Source organism: Mustelus asterias, chromosome 8, assembly GCF_964213995.1.
Source record: "Mustelus asterias chromosome 8, sMusAst1.hap1.1, whole genome shotgun sequence".
NCBI classification, from domain to species: Eukaryota; Metazoa; Chordata; class Chondrichthyes; order Carcharhiniformes; family Triakidae; genus Mustelus; species Mustelus asterias.
The window spans coordinates 135,345,973-135,362,949 of NC_135808.1; the positions used below are offsets into that span (position 1 = coordinate 135,345,973).

Consider the following 16,977-nt stretch of genomic DNA (forward strand, 5'->3'; position numbering starts at 1 on the left):
CTCCCACAGGGAGTGGGGAGAATGTGGGACTCACTCCCACAGGGAGTGGGGAGAATGTGGGACTCGCTCCCACAGGGAGTGGGGAGAATGTAGGACTCGCTCCCACAGGGAGTGGGGAGAATGTGGAACTCGCTCCCACAGGGAGTGGGGAGAATGTGGGACTCACTCCCACAGGGAGTGGGGAGAATGTGGGACTCACTCCCACAGGGAGTGGGGAGAATGTGGGAATCACTCCCACAGGGAGTGGGGAGAATGTGGAACTCGCTCCCACAGGGAGTGGGGAGAATGTGGGATTCGCTCCCACAGGGAGTGGGGAGAATGTGGGACTCGCTCCCACAGGGAGTGGGGAGAATGTAGGACTCGCTCCCACAGGGAGTGGGGAGAATGTGGGAATCACTCCCACAGGGAGTGGGGAGAATGTGGAACTCGCTCCCACAGGGAGTGGAGCGAATGTGGGACTCGCTCCCACAGGGAGTGGGGAGAATGTGGGATTCGCTCCCACAGGAAGTGGGGAGAATGTGGGACTCACTCCCACAGGGAGTGGGGAGAATGTGGGATTCGCTCCCACAGGGAGTGGAGAGAATGTGGGACTCGCTCCCACAGGGAGTGGGGAGAATGTGGGACTCGCTCCCACAGGGAGTGGGGAGAATGTGGGATTCGCTCCCACAGGGAGTGGGGAGAATGTGGAACTCGCTCCCACAGGGAATGGGGAGAATGTGGGACTCACTCCCACAGGGAGTGGGGGGAATGTGGAACTCACTCCCACAGGGAGTGGGGAGAATGTGGAACTCGCTCCCACAGTGAGTGGGGAGAATGTGGGACTCACTCCCACAGGGAATGGGGAGAATGTGGGACTCGCTCCCACAGGGAGTGGGGAGAATGTGGGACTCGCTCCCACAGGGAGTGGGGAGAATGTGGAACTCGCTCCCACAGGGAGTGGAGCGAATGTGGGACTCGCTCCCACAGGGAGTGGGGAGAATGTGGGATTCGCTCCCACAGGGAGTGGGGAGAATGTGGGACTCACTCCCACAGGGAGTGGGGAGAATGTGGGATTCGCTCCCACAGGGAGTGGAGAGAATGTGGGACTCGCTCCCACAGGGAGTGGGGAGAATGTGGGACTCGCTCCCACAGGGAGTGGGGAGAATGTGGAACTCGCTCCCACAGGGAATGGGGAGAATGTGGGACTCACTCCCACAGGGAGTGGGGGGAATGTGGAACTCGCTCCCACAGGGAGTGGAGAGAATGTGGGACTCGCTCCCACAGGGAGTGGGGAGAATGTGGGACTCGCTCCCACAGGGAGTGGGGAGAATGTGGGATTCGCTCCCACAGGGAGTGGGGAGAATGTGGAACTCGCTCCCACAGGGAATGGGGAGAATGTGGGACTCACTCCCACAGGGAGTGGGGGGAATGTGGAACTCGCTCCCACAGGGAGTGGGGAGAATGTGGGACTCACTCCCACAGGGAGTGGGGAGAATGTGGGACTCGCTCCCACAGGGAGTGGGGAGAATGTGGGTCTCACTCCCACAGGGAGTCGGGACAATGTGGGACTCGCTCCCACAGGGAGTGGGGAGAATGTGGGACTCGCTCCCACAGGGAGTGGGGAGAATGTGGGACTCGCTCCCACAGGGAGTGGGGAGAATGTGGGACTCGCTCCCACAGGGAGTGGGGAGAATGTGGGACTCACTCCCAGAGGGAGTCTGGACAATGTGGGACTCGCTCCCACAGGGAGTGGGGAGAATGTGGGACTCGCTCCCACAGGGAGTGGGGAGAATGTGGGACTCGCTCCCACAGGGAGTGGGGAGAATGTGGAACTCGCTCCCACAGGGAGTGGGTGTGGTGAATCGTATCGATAAATTTAAGAAGGAATGGAAGGAGATGCTGATTGGGTAAAATGAAGAGGGGAGGGAGGAGGTTTGTTTGGGGCACAGCAGCTGGGCTGTGAGGCCCGGTTCTATGTGATAGACTCCTTCGAATGCGATATATTCATAGAATCCCTACAGTGCTGAAGGAGGCCATTTGGCCCATTCAGTCTGCACTGACTCTCCGACAGAGCGTCTTATCCAGACCACATCCCTGCAGCCCCAAGCATTCACCCCGTCAACTCCCCCTGACCTACACATCCCAGGGGCACTAAGGGGCAATTCAGCACGGCCAATCCACCTAACCTGCAGTCTTTCAGACTGTGGGAGGAAACCGGAGCACCCGAAGGAAACCCACGCAGACACGAGGAGAATGTGCAAACTCCACACAGACAGTGACCCAAGCCGGGAATCCAACCCGGGTCCCTGGCGCTGTGAGGCATCAGTGCTCACCACAATAATAATGAAGGAATGGTATTTCCAAAGTGGATGTAATCGGGATAATATGCCTGGAATTCTCTCCATTTTGATGATTTTTATTTGCATCCAGATTTCCCGCCAACCCCAAAGCAGCTGGCGGGAAACAAACAGAAATGAATGAAACATTCCAGAGGAAGTGAAGATTTAACTCTTCATACATCTTCTTTCAAACTGAAGATGATCGTTAAAAGAACCAAACTCTATGTTATGTACATTAAGCACATTGTGTTTTAGAACACGCATTATTATCTTTATTGTTCCAAAGTAATACAATAAATGAGGTGTTCATATATTGAGTATCGGGATAGGGATATTTGGCTGCAATTGTATAGGTCATTGGTGAGGCCACACCTGGAGTATTGTGTGCAGTTTTGGTGTCCTTATCTGAGGAATGATGTCCTTGTTATAGAGGGAGTACAGGGAAGGTTTACCAGGTTGATTCCTGGGATGGCAGGTCTGTCATACGAGGAGAGGCTAAGTTGGTTAGGATTCTCTTCACTGGAGTTTAGAAGAGTGAGAGGGGATCTCATAGAAACTTATAAAATTCTAACAGGATTAGACAGGGTAGATTCAGAAAGAATGTTCCCAATGGTGGGGGAGTCCAGAACTAGGGGTCAAAGTTTGAGGATAAGGGGTAAACCTTTTAGAACTGAGGTGAGGAGAAATCTATTCACCCAGAGGGTGGTGAATGTGTGGAATTTACTACCACAGAATGTAGTTGAGGCCTCACCTCGAATATTGTGTGCAGTTTTGGTCTCCTTTTCTGAGGAAGGATGTTCTTGCTCGAGGGAGCGCAGTGAAGGTTTACCAGGCTGATTCCGGGGATGGCGGGACTGATGTATGAGGAGAGATTGACCAGGTTAGGATTGTTTTCGCTGGAGTTCAGACAAATGAGGGCGGTCTCATTGAGACTTATAAAATTCTAACAGGACTAGACAGAGTAGATGCAGGGAGGATGTTTCTGATGATAGGGGAGTCCAGAACCAGGGGTCACAGTCTGAGGATTCAGGATTTAGGACAGAGGTGAGGAGACATTTCTTCACCCAAAGAGTGGTGAGCCTGTGGAATTCATTACCACAGGAAGTAGTTGATGTCAAAACACTGAATGTATTCAAGAGGCGGCTGGATACAGCACTTGGGGCGATTGGGATGAAAGGTTATGGGGAGAAAGCAGGATTAGGCTATTGAGTTGGACGATCAGCCATGATCGTGATGAATGGCGGAGCAGGCTCGAAGGGCCGAATGGCCTCCTCCTGCTCCTATCTTCTATGTTTCTATGTAAAACATTGTGTGATTTCAAAAAGAATTTAGATTTCGCTCTTGGGGCTAAATGGACCAAGGGATATGGGGGGAAGGGGGGATCAGGATATTGAATTTGATGATCAGCCATGATCAAAATGAATGGTGGAGCAGGCTCGAAGGGCCGAATGGCCTCCTCCTGCTTGTAGTTTCTATGTTTTTATGAATTAAAATTCATTCGTTAAGAGTGTAATACACCAAGTCAGCAGGTTTCCTGGTCTGTGTAGCTACAGACAGTTAACAAACCTTACACACGTCAGCTTTTCTTTCAGCTTTTAACGAGTTATAAAAATGCCTTCAAAGAAATCGAAAATGCACGAGGACAAAATTCATTTTAAAACCTTCAAAGGAACATCGCAATGAAACACCGAGAAAATGACCTCAAATTCTGCACCTAATTTTACGCTTAAACACCATAATTGCCGGAAATCGGTGTGCTTTTGCTGGAGGCAGTCAGGGTAATGAGCTGGGATGTATTTCAATACAGGCACAACAAGGAGGGTGCTAACGAGAGAAGAAATTGTGACGTACCATCGTACCCGTACTGGAACGAGGGGAGAGAGTTCAAAAATAGGGGCGGGGGGGGGGGTCTCCCATTTAAGACGGAGATGAGAGCCTTTGTCTCTCAGAGGACCGTGAGTGCGTGGACACCTCTTGTCCCCATACAGCAGTAGACCCGGGACATTGAGTTTTTTTAAGGTTAAGACGGATTCCTGATTGACGACGGAGGCAAAGGTTTTCAGGGGCAGTACAGGAGAGGTGAGATGGACAGATCAGCCACGATCTTACTGAATGGCGAAGCAGCCTCAAGGGGCTGAATGGCCACCTCCTGTTCCTAGCTTGTATGTTTGTACAGGCATGATGCACTCGTGCCCAATGTACACGCTGGATATTTGCTTTTGTTGTGATTGCGGCTGCCTCTGGGGTTTGTGTACACAAGAAATTCCACCTCAATGAATGGTTCTCATCTCCGTGCAGCTGTTTAAAACCATTCCCCTCGAAGGCAGAAAGCTCTGGCTGAAAGCATAATGAGCAAAGTGGTACGTGGATATAACTCACCGGGCTGCCATCTGATCCAGGGGGACCTCTTGCTCCAAAAGCACCTGGATATCCCTATTAAAGCAAAGAACACGTTCAGCAACAGCAAGGCAAACAGGAAAGCAATGTTAAACCTGAACAAAGCAACACTGAGAATACTTTCTTCAGCCTGTTTTCCACACTATAAAACACAGACAGATGTTCGTATCCAGTGGGTTCTCTTTAATGGATGTTAAGTATCCCAGTTGATTAGGGTAATAAGGTGCACAGGTGTTGGGTATCGGCTTGTTAATTATACTATAATGTGGAGGGAATCGGGAGCCCTGGGGGTCTGTGGCACCATTAACAGGTCGCGGCAGCAGGCGAGTGAGGGTTAACAGGTCGCGGCAGCAGGCGAGTGAGGGTTAACAGGTCGCGGCAGCAGGCGAGTGAGGGTTAACAGGTCGCGGCAGCAGGCGAGTGAGGGTTAACAGGTCGCGGCAGCAGGCGAGTGAGGGTTAACAGGTCGCGGCAGCAGGCGAGTGAGGGTTAACAGGTCGCGGCAGTAGGCGAGTGAGGGTTAACAGGTCGCGGCAGCAGGCGAGTGAGGGTTAACAGGTCGCGGCAGCAGGCGAGTGAGGGTTAACAGGTCGCGGCAGTAGGCGAGTGAGGGTTAACAGGTCGCGGCAGCAGGCGAGTGAGGGTTAACAGGTCGCGGCAGCAGGCGAGTGAGGGTTAACAGGTCGCGGCAGTAGGCGAGTGAGGGTTAACAGGTCGCGGCAGCAGGCGAGTGAGGGTTAACAGGTCGCGGCAGCAGGCGAGTGAGGGTTAACAGGTCGCGGCAGTAGGCGAGTGAGGGTTAACAGGTCGCGGCAGCAGGCGAGTGAGGGTTAACAGGTCGCGGCAGCAGGCGAGTGAGGGTTAACAGGTCGCGGCAGTAGGCGAGTGAGGGTTAACAGGTCGCGGCAGTAGGCGAGTGAGGGTTAACAGGTCGCGGCAGCAGGCGAGCGAGGGGATTGTTTGTCCTGGCTGTCTGGCCCTCGACCGCGGCTGTCTTCACAGCTGGGTGTCCCTGGAGAGGGAGCACGTGGTGTCAACGGACACCCTCAAGGCCTTCCGTGTTCGATGGGCACCGCATGACTGGGGTGCCTTATTGACCCTTTAAATAACATTTTTATTTGATGTTTGCTTAGGGACCAGAGCAGAAACTCCAAATTATGTTTGGAAACCCGACCTGACCCAAACGTTTTTTATTTTTGGCATTACTGTGGGGATAAGATGTTTCACCTCCAGGTATGATTCTATCGACACACCAGGAAGCTTTTACCAAAACAAACTTTATTTCACAATATAGTTTAACTATAACAAAATGAATTAACTTAACTTTTACCAGTTGAAATAATGAAACATGATAAGATACGGTTCTTAACTGCTAATCTATCTCTATTAGTTCCAATTTAAGCAACATTCCTCTTATAGACTTAAACTCCTCTTCAAAATTAGTTAGTGAACAGACTGATGTGCTGCTAAATGGCTGCCAGTCCTCGAACCATGATGTGGAGATGCCGGCGTTGGACTGGGGTAAACACAGTAAGAGTTTTAACAACACCAGGTTAAAGTCTAACAGGTTTATTTGGTAGCAAATGCCATTAGCTTTCAGAGCGCTGCTCCTTCGTCAGATGGAGTGGAAATCTGCTCTCAAACAGGGCACAAAATCAAGTTACAGAATACTGATTAGAATGCGAATCTCTATAGCCAACCAGGTCTTAAAGATGCAGACAATGAACCTCCAGAACATCTGGAGAGGGAAACAGAGAGAGACCTATTTGCAAGCAGGTCCCAAACAGCTGACTCCAGAGAGAGAGAGAGAGAGAGATGTCTTGCTCCTTGCAGAGCCAAGCAGAATCTGCCTGTTTGTCTCTCTGTAAGCTTAGCTCCTCCCATTAACACATGACTATTTCTCTTGTCAATCAACATGTTTAAACCCTACTCTGAAACCCCAGGGGAAAACCTTAAAACAAGCAAAACCTTATGAGCTCAGATTAAAACAAACAGCCCAATATCTTGGATCAATTATTTCTCTACATTCTCAGCAGGTGGGCTGCCTGGAGCAGACAGATTGGCACCGATTAAACAGAACCACCTTTTAAACATACCCTTCATAAGAACCATGATATAAAAAAATGATATGAAAGAGATAAAGAATCTGGTGAACTGATGCAACGACAATAATCTCTCCCTCAATGTCAACAAAACAAAGGAGATTGTCATCAACTTCAGGAAGCGTAAAGGAGAACATGCCCCTGTCTACATCAACGGGGACCAAGTAGAAATGGTCGAGAGCTTCATGTTTCTGGGTGCCCAGATCACCAACAACCTGTCCTGGTCCCCCCATGCCGACACTATTGTTAAGACAGCCACCAACGCCTCTACTTTCTCAGAAGACTAAGGAAATTTGGCATGTCAGCTATGGCTCTCACCAACTTTTACAGATGCACCATAGAAAGCATTCTTTCTGGTTGTATTACAGCTTGGTATGGCTCCTGCTCTGCCCAAGACCGCAAGGAACTACAAAGGGTTGTCAACGAAGCCCAGTCCATCACTCAAACCAGCCTCCCATCCATCGACTCTGTCTACACTTCCCGCTGCCTCGGCAAAGCAGCCAGCATAATTAAGGACCCCACGCACCCCGGACATTCTCTCTTCCACCTTCTTCCTTCGGGAAAAAGATACAAAAGTCTGAGGTCACGTACCAACCGACTCAAGAACAGCTTCTTCCCTGCTGCTGTCAGACCTTTGAATGGACTTACCTTGCATTAAGTTGATCTTTACACCCTAGCTCTGACTGTAACACTACATTCTGCACCCTCTCGTTTCCTTCTCTATGAACGGTATGCTTTGTCTGTATGGCACGCAAGAAACAATACTTTTCACTGTATACTGATTCATGTGACAATAATAAATCAAATCAAATTAATATATTTCTTAAAGGAACAGTATCGGCATGTTTTAAGTTTCATTGGCGATTTGTTTTAGTTTAGGGCACTACCCCTTTAAGGGGCTGACCCTTTTAATTTGTTCCTCAGTTTGGCAAATTCATGAGTTGACTTCAGAGGAGCTGGGCCTGTGTGGTTAGAGTGGAAGCTGAATGAGGTGAGCAACAACCAACCTCCACCAAAGCATCCCAGGCTGGGATTCCCCGCTTCCCCCATGGAGTCTTTCTGGCAGTGGAGAAGGAGGCTCGCCATTGGCTGCCAGCAGGATTTTCCAGTCCCACCGAAGCCTGTGACGTTTTGTACAGATGACCGGTCCTGCTACCAGGAAAGGCCGGGAAATCTCACCCTCCCGGAGTCTCAGTGCCTCCTTCACATCAGGTTTGGGAGTTTATCTGTTAACAGAGATGTTGCAGAAGGTGCATCAAAGATTCACAGAACGAAAAGGTGAAAACTTTGGGAAAGACTGATCAGGCTGGGAATCCGTTCTGTGGAAAAGATAAGATTGAGACAGGACCTGATTGAGATTTATAAAACTATAAAAAAGCATCAGCAACAGAGGGGATACTTCCAAATGTTACACAGACCATCACTGGTGTCATTCGGAAAAGGTTTGTCGGGAATTCAGCAGACACCTCTTTCCACAGGGATGGGGAAAATGTGGAACTTGCTCCCACAGGGAATGGGGAAAATGTGGGACTCACTCCCACAGGGAGTGAGGGGAATGTGGGACTCGCTTCCACAGGGAGTGGAGAGAATGTGGGATTCGCTCCCACAGGGAGTGGGGAGAATGTGGGATTCGCTCCCACAGGGAGTGGGGAGAATGTGGGACTCGCTCCCACAGGGAGTGGGGAGAATGTGGGACTCGCTCCCACAGGGAGTGGGGAGAATGTGGAACTTGCTCCCACAGGGAGTGGGGAGAATGTGGGACTCGCTCCCACAGGGAGTGGAGAGAATGTGGGAGTCGCTCCCACAGGGAGTGGGGAGAATGTGGGACTCGCTCCCACGGGGAGTGGTTGAGGTGAATAGTATTGATATATTTAATGCGAAGCTGGATAGGCATCTGAGGGAGAGAGGAATAGATAATATTCAAAGGGTGATTTGAAGGTGGGTCGCTGCAGGATTGTACAGTGCAGATACCCAGCACGGAGCAACTGGTTCGAATGTGTGTTTCTGTGATTTCAGTTCTCTGTAATTCATTGTAAAATCAGTGACATCACTCTCTTGTGGAAAGCTTCCAGAGAGGGTGCACTGTTAAAGAAATGGTGGACCAAGTCTCCACTCAGATTAAAAACAATATCAGTCACAGTCCATACTGCATCAACAGAAATATCTAACCATCCCTCCATACTCTGACAGTGCAGCACTCCCTCAGCACTGACCCTCTGACAGTGCAGCACTCCCTCAGTACTGACCCTCTGACAGTGCGGCACTCCCTCAGTACTGACCCTCTGACACTGCGGCACTCCCTCAGTACTGACCCTCTGACAGTGCAACACTCCCTCAGTACTGACCCTCTGACAGTGCGGCACTCACTCAGTACTGACCCTCTGACAGTGCGGCACTCCCTCAGTGCTGACCCTCTGACAGTGCAGCACTCCCTCAGTACTGACCCTCTGGCAGTGCGGCACTCCCTCAGTACTGACTCTCTGACAGTGCGGCACTCCCTCAGCACTGACCCTCTGACAGTGCGGCACTCCCTCAGTACTGACCCTCTGACAGTGCGGCACTCACTCAGCACTGACCCTCTGACAGTGCAACACTCCCTCAGTACTGACCCTCTGACAGTGCTGCACTCCCTCAGTACTGACCCTCTGACAGCGCAGCACTCCCTCAGCACTGACCCTCTGACAGTGCGGCACTCCCTCAGTACTGACCCTCTGACAGTGCAGATCTCCCTCAGTACTGACCCTCTGACAGTGCGGCACCCCCTCAGTACTGACCCTCTGACAGTGCGGCACTGCCTCAGTACTGACCCTCTGACAGTGCGGCACCCCCTCAGTACTGACCCTCTGACAGTGCGGCACTCCCTCAGTACTGACCCTCTGACAGTGCAGCTCTCCCTCAGTACTGACCCTCTGACAGTGCGGCACTCCCTCAGTACTGACCCTCTGACAGTGCGGCACCCCCTCAGTACTGACCCTCTGACAGTGCGGCACTCCCTCAGTACTGACCCTCTGACAGTGCGGCACCCCCTCAGTACTGACCCTCTGACAGTGCAGCTCTCCCTCAGTACTGACCCTCTGACAATGCGGCACTCCCTCAGTACTGACCTCTGACAGTGCAGCACTCCCTCAGTACTGACCCTCTGACAGTGCGGCACTCCCTCAGTACTGACCCTCTGACAGTGCGGCACCCCCTCAGTACTGACCCTCTGACAGTGCGGCACTCACTCAGCACTGACCCTCTGACAGTGCGGCACTCCCTCAGCACTGACCCTCTGACAGTGCGGCACTCACTCAGCACTGACCCTCTGACAGTGCGGCACTCCCTCAGTACTGACCCTCTGACAGTGCGGCTCTCACTCAGCACTGACCCTCTGACAGTGCGGCACTCCCTCAGTACTGACCCTCTGACAGTGCGGCACTCCCTCAGTACTGACCCTCTGACAGTGCAGCACTCCCTCAGCACTGACCCTCTGACAGTGCAGCTCTCCCTCAGTACTGACCCTCTGACAGTGTGGCACCCCCTCAATACTGACCCTCTGACAGTGCAGCTCTCCCTCAGTACTGACCCTCTGACAGTGCAGCTCTCCCTCAGTACTGACCCTCTGACAGTGCGGCACCCCCTCAGTACTGACCCTCTGACAATGCAGCTCTCCCTCAGTACTGACCCTCTGACAGTGCAGCTCTCCCTCAGTACTGACCCTCTCACAGTGCGGCACTCCCTCAGTACTGACCCTCTGACAATGCGGCACTCCCTCAGTACTGACCCTCTGACAATGCGGCACTCCCTCAGTACTGACCCTCTGACAGTGCGGCACTCACTCAGCACTGACCCTCTGACAGTGCGGCACTCCCTCAGCACTGACCCTCTGACAGTGCGGCACTCACTCAGCACTGACCCTCTGACAGTGCGGCACTCCCTCAGTACTGACCCTCTGACAGTGCGGCTCTCACTCAGCACTGACCCTCTGACAGTGCGGCACTCCCTCAGTACTGACCCTCTGACAGTGCGGCACTCCCTCAGTACTGACCCTCTGACAGTGCAGCACTCCCTCAGCACTGACCCTCTGACAGTGCAGCTCTCCCTCAGTACTGACCCTCTGACAGTGTGGCACCCCCTCAATACTGATCCTTTGACAGTGCAGCTCTCCCTCAGTACTGACCCTCTGACAGTGCAGCTCTCCCTCAGTACTGACCCTCTGACAGTGCGGCACCCCCTCAGTACTGACCCTCTGACAATGCGGCACTCCCTCAGTACTGACCTCTGACAGTGCAGCACTCCCTCAGTACTGACCCTCTGACAGTGCGGCACTCCCTCAGTACTGACCCTCTGACAGTGCGGCACTCCCTCAGTACTGACCCTCTGACAGTGCGGCACTCCCTCAGTACTGACCCTCTGACAGTGCGGCACTCCCTCAGCACTGACCCTCTGACAGTGCAGCACTCCCTCAGCACTGACCCTCTGACAGTGCAGCACTCCCTCAGCACTGACCCTCTGACAGTGCAGCACTCCCTCAGTACTGACCCTCTGACAGTGCGGCTGCTGCTCCATGTATTGGGTCAGCCTAGATTTTGTTATCATGTCTCTTGAGTGGGATTTGATTCCAGAAGCTTCTGCCCCTGAGGTGAGTGTGCTCCAACTGAGTTACAGTCTCCATAAAAGAATCACAGAATGCTTACAGCATAGGAGGAGGCCTTTCGGCCCATTTAGTCTGCGCTGCCTCTCCCAAGGAGCAATTTGCCTTTTCCTTGTAACCCATGTACACACTTCAGATATTAATCCAATTCCCTCTTGAAAGCCTCGATTGAATCTTTGTCCACTGCACTCTCAGGCAGCACAGCCCAGATTTAAACCGCTCGCTGTGTGAGAAAGATTCTCCTCATGTCTCCATTGCTTCCTTTGCCAATGACCTTAACCTGTGCCCCAAACCCTTGTCAGGCCTTCTGTCATTGGGATCAATCTCCACTCCCCCCATCCACACTCTCCAGATCCTTCCTGATTCCCAAAATACTGACGGTGGCACAGTGGTTATCGCTGCTGCCTCACAGCGCCCGGGACCTGGGTTCGATTCCCAGCTTGGGTCACTGTCTGTGAGGAGTTTGCACGTTCTCCCCGTGTCTGCGTGGGTTTCCTCCAGGTGCTCCGGTTTCCTCCCACTGTCCAAAGATGTGCAGGTGAGGTGGATTGTCCCTGGTGTCAGAGGGATTAGCAGGGTAAATATGTGGGGTTATGGGGATGGGGTTATGGGGATCGGGCCTGGGTGGGATTGCGGTCGGTGTAGACTCGATGGGTCGAATGGCCTCCTTCCGCACTGTAGGGATTTTATATTTTGTCAACCAAACATTAAGGTACACATTTTACCGATATAAAATGAAGCTCCTCTTCCCGGTGTTAATTATTCAATCTTCACAATGTAATGATGATGTTGACTGATTCCTTTTCTGATTTTTGTCTCTATTCGAATGGTTGAATCTGAAAAAGGTTTCTGGCGCCTCCTGGTGGCTCATCAGTAACTGAACAGCAGAGTAACTCGGCCACAGTCAGTCCAACACATCCCTCCCTCATTCAGAACCAGACTTCACTCAGGCGCAGATGGGTAGATTGAAGAAAAATATATTCACCTTTTTCTTATTTTGTGAATTTGACCTTTGTCAAACTGTGTGTCAGCAACGCTGGGGGGAACGCAAATATTTCTCATTTCAGGTCTGATTTCACACTCCCCCGTACAACTGCTTATGTGTCAAAATACAAACTTGCATTTATATAGCAACTTTTGTGACTATAAGTCCCCCCAAAACACTTTCGAACCAACAACTTTAATCATTCCTCCATTAAGTTCCATGCCTTAAGTTCTGGAATTCCCTCTCTCAATCTCTCTGTCTCCACTCCCATAAGATGATACCTCTGTGACACCTGTCCTAATGTCTCCATATTTGGTTTGGTGTCCAGTTGTGTTTGATAACACTCTTGTGAAGCACTTTGGAATGTTTGAGTTGCTGTTTTTTTTTATTGATGAGATGTGGGTGTCGCTCGCTGGGCCAACATTGATTGTCCATCCCTAATTGCGCCTTGAATTGAGTGTTTTGCTCTGCCATCCCTGAGAACTGTGGCTCTGGAGTCACATGTAGGCCAGACCGGGTGAGGGCGGCAGATTTCCTTCCCGAAAGGACATCAGTGAATTTTACAACAATCGACAATGGTTTCATGCTCATCAGTAGATTCTTCATTCCAGACTTTTATTGAATTCAGATTTCACCGTCTGCCGTGCCGGGATTTGAACCCGGGTCCCCAGAGCATTGCCCTGGGTCTCTTGATTACTAATCCAGTGACAATACCACTAAGCCATCACCTTCACTCGTAATATAGAAAGTGCAGCAGCTAATTTGCACACGGAAACCTCCCACAATGTCAGAATGTCCAGATAGAAGCTTCGGAGTCTGTAAATTCCCATATCGGACTCCCCCCACCATCGGGAACATCCTTTCTGAATCTACCCTGTCTAACCCTGTTAGAATTTTGTAAGTTTCGATGAGATGAGCGGCAAGGTAGCCCAGTGGTTAGCACTGCTGCCTCACAGCTCCAGGGATCCGGGTTCGATTCCCGGCTTGGGTCACTGTCAGTGTGGAGTCTGCACGTTCTCCCCATGTCTGCGTGGATGCTCCAGTTTCCTCCCACAGTCCAAAGATGTGCGAGTTAGGTTGATTGGTCATGGTAAATTGCCCCTTAGGGTCTCGGGATGTGTAGGTTAGAGGGATTAGCGGGTAAATGTGTGGGGTTGTGGGGATAAGGCCTGGGATGGGATTGTTGTCAGTGCAGACTCGATGGGCCAAATGGCCTCCTTCTGCACTGTATGATTTCTATGATCCTCTCTCATTCTTCTAAATTCCAGTGAATATAATCCTAACTGACTTAGTCTCTCTTCATGTGACAGACCTGCCATCCCAGGAATCAGCCTGGTAAACCTTCGCTGCACTCCCTTTATAGCGAGGACAACCTTCTCAGATAGGGACACCAAAACTGCACACAATACTCTAGTTGTGGTCTAACCAGAGGCAGTGTGACATCCTTGTTTTTGTATTCATTGCACCTATTTACAAAGTCAAATATCCCGTACACTTCAGTAACCATCTTATCATCCTGCCTGGTCACTTTCAGAGATTCGGGACAATGCTGTCAGGTCCGTCTGCTCTCACTCCACCTGTAGAATAGTGTCACTTAGACAACATCATCGCTGCCACCACTTCACACTCAGCCACTCATCTATCTGCCACTTTACCAGCCTGCATCCTCCTGAAGCCCAACCCATTGCCAAGTGTTATATCAGCCACAAACTTTGAAATCGTCACCCCGATCCAGGCTGTTTAAAAGCAAAGGTTTTATGAGTGACCCCCAGGGGACCTCAGTCATTGCACACTTCTCTCCAGCCAGGGAAACATCTGTCCAGCAGAACTCTCTGTCGCCTGTCCCTGAATCTATTACACACGCACTGGATTATTATCCCTTTAATCATAAAGTGTTGACAGAGTCAATATTTACAGAGAAAATGAAGGTAAATCTCATCCTGTGGTGGATAGATCAGAAACCAGAGGAAAGACTGGAAGTAATCGGGAAAAGAACCAGAGGGGGAGATGAGGGGAGTTTATTTGACGCAGTGAGTTGTTGTGATCTGGAATGAGCTGCCTGAAAGGGCGGTGGAAGCAGATTCAAAAATAACTTTCAAAAGATAAATACTTGAATGGGTTAAACATTCAGGGTGATCAGGTGGTCTGAGCATTATTGGATCGCTCTTTTCAGGAACTAGTAGAGGCACAATGGGCTGAATGGCCTCCTTGGCAGAGTCACTGATTCCAGTCAGCTGAGGTTCAGCTGTGTGGCATTTCTCCCTCTGAATCAGAGGTGTTGCGGGTTAAAGACTGAGCCCAGAGGCATAAGTGTAAAATCGATGATAACACTTTGCCGCCACACTGGAGGAGTGCTGCACTGTCTTACAGACGCGGCGTCAAACCGCAGACACGTCTGTCCTCTCTGGTGAATATAAAGGTTCCTGGGGACTATTTCAAAAAGTACTTTCCAGTGTTTATCCCTTTATCAACATTGGCGGCTCGTCACCACGTTGGTGTTTGTGGGATCTTGCTGTGTAAAAACCGACCGCTGTTGTCTGGTCACAGCGACTGTGCTTCAAACACCGCCTCACTGGCTGTGAAACACTTTGGATATTCTGAGGTGGTTAAAATTATGCTTTAAAACTGCGAAACGTTAATAGAATTTCAGTTAGGGCCTGTTCTGTGCTGTACTGTTCTATGTTCTATGTTTGATTCAGTCGATACGAAAGCTTTCCAAAAAGAAAGGGATTTCAAAATATATTGAGGCTCGCGCACTCCGATGCGCATTTCCGCTGGAGTTAAAGGCAGATTGCTGATTGAAGGATGAGGCACTGTAATTATTTCAAGCTTTCCCCTCACAGCAATTCCGAGACACACAGTGACAGCTGTGAAGCTGTGGCAGTTACACTTCCTGAGGGATGGACAGTTTTCCCAAATCTGTGTGTCTCAGGAAGATGAGCAGAATTCCAGATTCAATACTGAGGACCGCGGTATGTATTTATTCCAGCACTATCTTCTCCCGTCACTCAGGAGGGTTACAGGAGCAGAGGAAGAGACAAGAGGCATTCTTTATAGAATCCTACAGTGCAGAAGGAGGCCATTCGGCCCATCAAGTCTGCACCAGTCACAATCCCACCCAGGTCCTCTTTCCCATGCATTTACCCTGCTTGTCCCCCTGACACTAAGGGGCAATTCGGCACGGCCAATCCACCTAACCCGCACATCTTTGGACTGTGGGAGGAAACAGGAGCACCCGGAGGAAACCCACGCAGACACGGGGAGAACATGCAAACTCCACACAGACAGTGACCCGAGCCAGGAATTGAACCCGGGTCCCTGGCGCTAACCACTCTGCCACCGTGCTACCCCAGTTTATAGAGTCACAAGGTGGAATTTTCCCGTCCTGCCTGCCACAGGAATCATTGCGGGCGGGGCCGGACTATGCACAGGTCCGTTGACCTCGGGTGGGAATTTCCCCTTGGGGTGAGTGCGGCCGGAAAATCCCACCCATAGAGTCATACAGTGCAGGAAAGACCCTCCAGCCCATCGAGTCTGCCCCAACAATAACTACCACGAAAATCACGCTAATCCCATTTTCCTGCACTTGTACCATATCCCCGAATCTTTTGATATTTCAAATGCTCATCTGAATATTTTTAAAATGTTATCGGGTTTCCAGACTCCACTACCTTCCCAGGCAGTGCATTCCAGATTCCCACCACCCTCTGAGTGAAAAGGTTTTTTCTCAAACCCCCTCTGAATCTCCTTACCCGAAAACTGTACCCCCTCGTGACTGACCCTTCAACCAAGGGGAACAGCTGCTCCCTACTCAACCTGTCCAAACCCCTCAAATCTTATACACCTCAATCATACCTCAATCATTCAAGTGTAGGAATTAATGGGTGCTTTTCAAATTGGCAGGCAGTAACTAGTGGGGTGCCACAGGGATCGGTGCCTCATGTGTGCGGAACTTGGTTATCAAGTTCCTCATCTTCCGCACACATGAGGACGGCCTCAACCAGGATCTTGGGTTCATGTCACACTATCTGTAACCCCCACAACTTGCCTGGGCTTGCAAAATCTCACTCACTGTCCTGTCTGGAGACAATACACATCTCTTTAACCTGTGCTTAACCCTCTCTCCACTCACATTGTCTGTACCTTTGAGACTTGATTACCTGTAAAGACCCGTATTCCAACCATTATTTTGTAAATTGAGTTTGTGTCTTTATATGCCCTGTTTGTGAACTGAAATCCCACTCACCTGACGAAGGAGCAGCACTCCGAAAGCTAGTGGCTTTTGCTACCAAATAAACCTGTTGGACTTTAACCTGGTGTTGTGAGACTTCTTACTGTGTTTACCCCAGTCCAATGGCGGCATCTCCACATCATGGCTTCTTTGACCGAGCCAGTTTTGTATCCACCTTGCCCTCTCATCTCTGACCCCATGTGACTTCACCTTTTGCACCAGTCTGCTATGAGGGACCTTGTCAAAGGCCTTACTGAAGTCCATGTAGACAACATCCACTGCCCTAACCTCATCAATATCTTCGTTTCAAA

The 16,977-nt window shown here is 50.7% G+C and overlaps 1 protein-coding gene across 1 annotated transcript in view; it reads right to left on the reverse strand.

Moving 5' to 3' along the window:
- Nucleotides 1-16,977, reverse strand: part of col24a1 (collagen type XXIV alpha 1) — a 445,996-nt gene that overhangs the window by 218,046 nt on the left and 210,973 nt on the right. The window contains exon 12 of the mRNA XM_078219024.1: nt 4,698-4,751. Coding sequence (XP_078075150.1) covers nt 4,698-4,751 — 54 coding nt within the window. The remainder of the gene's footprint in view (nt 1-4,697; nt 4,752-16,977) is intronic.